The sequence below is a fragment of the Haemaphysalis longicornis genome, unplaced genomic scaffold (assembly GCF_048455015.1).
Source record: "Haemaphysalis longicornis isolate Haplotype H1 unplaced genomic scaffold, Haemaphysalis longicornis Haplotype H1 scaffold_1, whole genome shotgun sequence".
Classification (NCBI taxonomy): domain Eukaryota; kingdom Metazoa; phylum Arthropoda; class Arachnida; order Ixodida; family Ixodidae; genus Haemaphysalis; species Haemaphysalis longicornis.
In genome coordinates this window covers 374,681,269-374,684,173 of record NW_027526203.1, presented here as the reverse complement: position 1 = coordinate 374,684,173, position 2,905 = coordinate 374,681,269, and the positions used below count along the sequence as shown (strand labels likewise).

Here is a 2,905-nt window from a genome sequence, read left to right as displayed (position 1 = left end):
CCATCGCCGAAAGCAGAAAAAGCAGCGCCCCAGGACTAGACCAGGTCACCTACAAAGTTCTGGCAAACTTAGACTACCAAGCGCTTGAAACCCTCACGGACCACTTCAACAATTTTAGGACTGAGGGGAAAGTTTCAGAACAAAGAAGACGGTGGAAATCCGCTTTATACCAAAACCGGGGAAGTCACCACACATAGAAAACTGGCGACCAATTTCTCTTACGTCCTGTGTAGGCAAAATTATGGAAAAGATAATACTAAAACGCTTCCAGAAACACCTGGACGAGACCAAGCAGATGCCGGACACAATGTTCGGATTCAGAAGACACCTCGGGACCCAGAATTGGCTAATTCAACTGAAGGAAGAGATCCTCGTCCCCGCCACTCGTCCCTCCCCGCGGGCCATCCTCGCACTTAACCTGAAGGGAGTCTTCGACAACGTGGCACACGAGGCAATCCTCCGGAACCTGAACAACACAGGCTGCGGAAAGAAGACATACGACTATATTGTCGACTTCCTGTCCAACCCAAAAGCCATAATCAAGATCGGGGACGTCACCTCGAACCCCATCACCCTTGGCTGTCGGGGGACCCCTCAAGGCTGAGTCCTGTCTCCGCTATTGTTCAACATCGCGCTCTTGGGCCTCCCGGGGTGGCTGGAGACTATACCGAACCCAAGACACGCTCTCTATGCAGACGATGTAACCCTGTGGACGGGGACCGATTCATTAGGGGGTCTGCAGGACACTCTGCAACTCGCCGCCGATACGGTCAACCAGTATGCGAAGGAATGCGGATTGGCTTGCTCACCCCAAAAATCAGAACTTCTTGTGGTTCGACGCCGCCGCCGCAAACGAGAAGATGACATCCAGGTGACTCTTGAGAAACAGATCATCAAACCCTGCAGATCACTAAAAATTCTAGGCCTTGTGATACAATCGGACGCGAGGAACGACCAAATGATACAGCGGCTTACAAAAACATCCGAACAGGTTCTACACATGATCAGAAGAATCACCAACCGGCACAGAGGCATGAAAGAGAAAGACACACTTCGTCTCGTCCTCGCCAGAATAGCTTACTCAGTGCCGTATGCAGTTCTAAACAAAACCGACAAACTTAACACCGTTATCAGGAAAGCAACAAAACAAGCTCTGGGCCTTCTAATGAATGAGCGTGTCCACCGACAGGCTATTTAGCATTGCGCTACACAATACAGTCGATGAGCTAATTGAAGGTCACCTGTCTAACCAAAAAGCTCGCCTCGCACAATCCCAAATGGGCCGGAAGGTACTTGCCCAATTAAAATTGATGCCAGTGGAGGACGCTGTCTCAACAAAGGAAATGCCGGAGAAATGGCGGAAGCACATCATAATCCGTCCACTACCAAAGAATATGCATCCGGTTCACTATCAGGGTAGGCGAGAAGCAAGAGCCAAAGCTCTGGACAAAAAGTATGGATCTTTGCCCACAGTGGTCTACACAGATGCAGCCGAATACCCCAAAAGACAAGCCAAAGTAGCGGTGGTGACAACGAAGACAGACCTCGTCGTCGGAGCAACCCTGCCACGAGCCTCAACAAAAGAAGCGGAAGAACTAGCTGTAGCTTTAGCTCTTTCACAAACGAAGGCAACTGTCATAACTACTGACTTCCAAGAAGTATGCAGGAGTCTCACGTCGGGCTGGGTAGCTCCAATGACATACCGCACATTGTCAAGCAAGCCACCGGACAATGTAGTCGAAGTGGTGTGGGCGCCGGCCCACTCCTCCATGGAGTGGGCCGGCCCATGGATCATTGATCATTGCCCATTGATCATTGATCATTGATCATTGATCATTGATCATTGCCCATGGAGGGCAATGATCAAGCACACCTCAAGGCCCGAGGTTTCGTCGACCAGGCCGCGGAGGACTAAAATGAACCTATGTCACTCACGACGTACCAGGAAATTACAGAGCACTACAGACTAGGTTGCAGAACACTTCCACTGCCCCACCCACAACTAACAAAGACACAAGAAACTACGCTCAGACTTGTGCAAACAAACACGTATCCCCACCCAACACTGATGCACCTTATGTTTCCAAATCTACGCGAAGCCCAATGCAAATTCTGTACGCAATCAGGAACACTTAGGCACATTATCCTTGAATGCACCCAGAACCCTGATTTGCCACCTCCACCCCTTCCCCATTCCCCCAAGCAGTGGGAGACGCTGCTGTCCAGCTCCCTCTTTTGCGATCAGCTCCTGGTTGAGAGAGCGGTAGCATCAAGGACGGCACATTGCTACCTGTAAGAAGGCTCCATTCCCACAAAGCTCTAGCTGCCAAATAAAAAAGTTTTCTCTCTCTCTCTCTGCAAGAACATCCGGTGACGCACGTCGCCTGCTGCGACTCTGCGCCGCAGGATTGCTTTGAGACGGGGTTGTCTGACTTCCGGCTTCCGTTTGGACCCTTTTTTTGTATCATTTTATGAATCCTGCACTTCGCTCACGACTGGGAAAGCTTATGGAAGGAATGGGACGGGATTTTTACGCTTCCACACTACGCAGAAAATCACGCGAAAATGTGAAAGGCCCTATCACAGCGCGTTCGCGGCGACGATGTGTCTTGGTACATATTGGAGACTAAAATATGTGAGCGAATGACGAAAAAATCGCCTCAAAATTTGGTAGAGTGAGCACTTACATGCGTTCAGAGCCGACGTCAGTTTGCATATTGCCTGACTGGCCGCTCGTTCGCGCCAATTTCGAGCTTGGTTGTGTTTTAGTGACGCCATGCGCGCGCGTACATAGGCAGTTTTAGTATTCCATTCCGTTATTCTAGTGGTTGTAAGTTATAACCGTAACAAAAAAGCAGCCGAAAGGTTGCACGGTACGGCGCAGGGACTTTTTTTAGAGTGCGCC

The 2,905-nt window shown here is 50.2% G+C and overlaps 1 protein-coding gene across 1 annotated transcript; it reads left to right on the top strand.

Moving 5' to 3' along the window:
• The first annotated feature begins 241 nt into the window (after window positions 1-241).
• On the top strand, window positions 242-604 carry LOC144160624 (uncharacterized). The gene has a single exon (XM_077691858.1). It carries the CDS (start codon window positions 242-244, stop codon window positions 602-604), a length of 363 nt encoding a protein of 120 aa, XP_077547984.1.
• The last annotated feature ends 2,301 nt before the right edge of the window (window positions 605-2,905 follow it).

Coding starts and splice junctions, on each gene's coding strand:
- LOC144160624 (XM_077691858.1), top strand. CDS start 242: ATGGAAAAGATAATACTAAAACGCTTCCAGAAACACCTGGACGAGACC.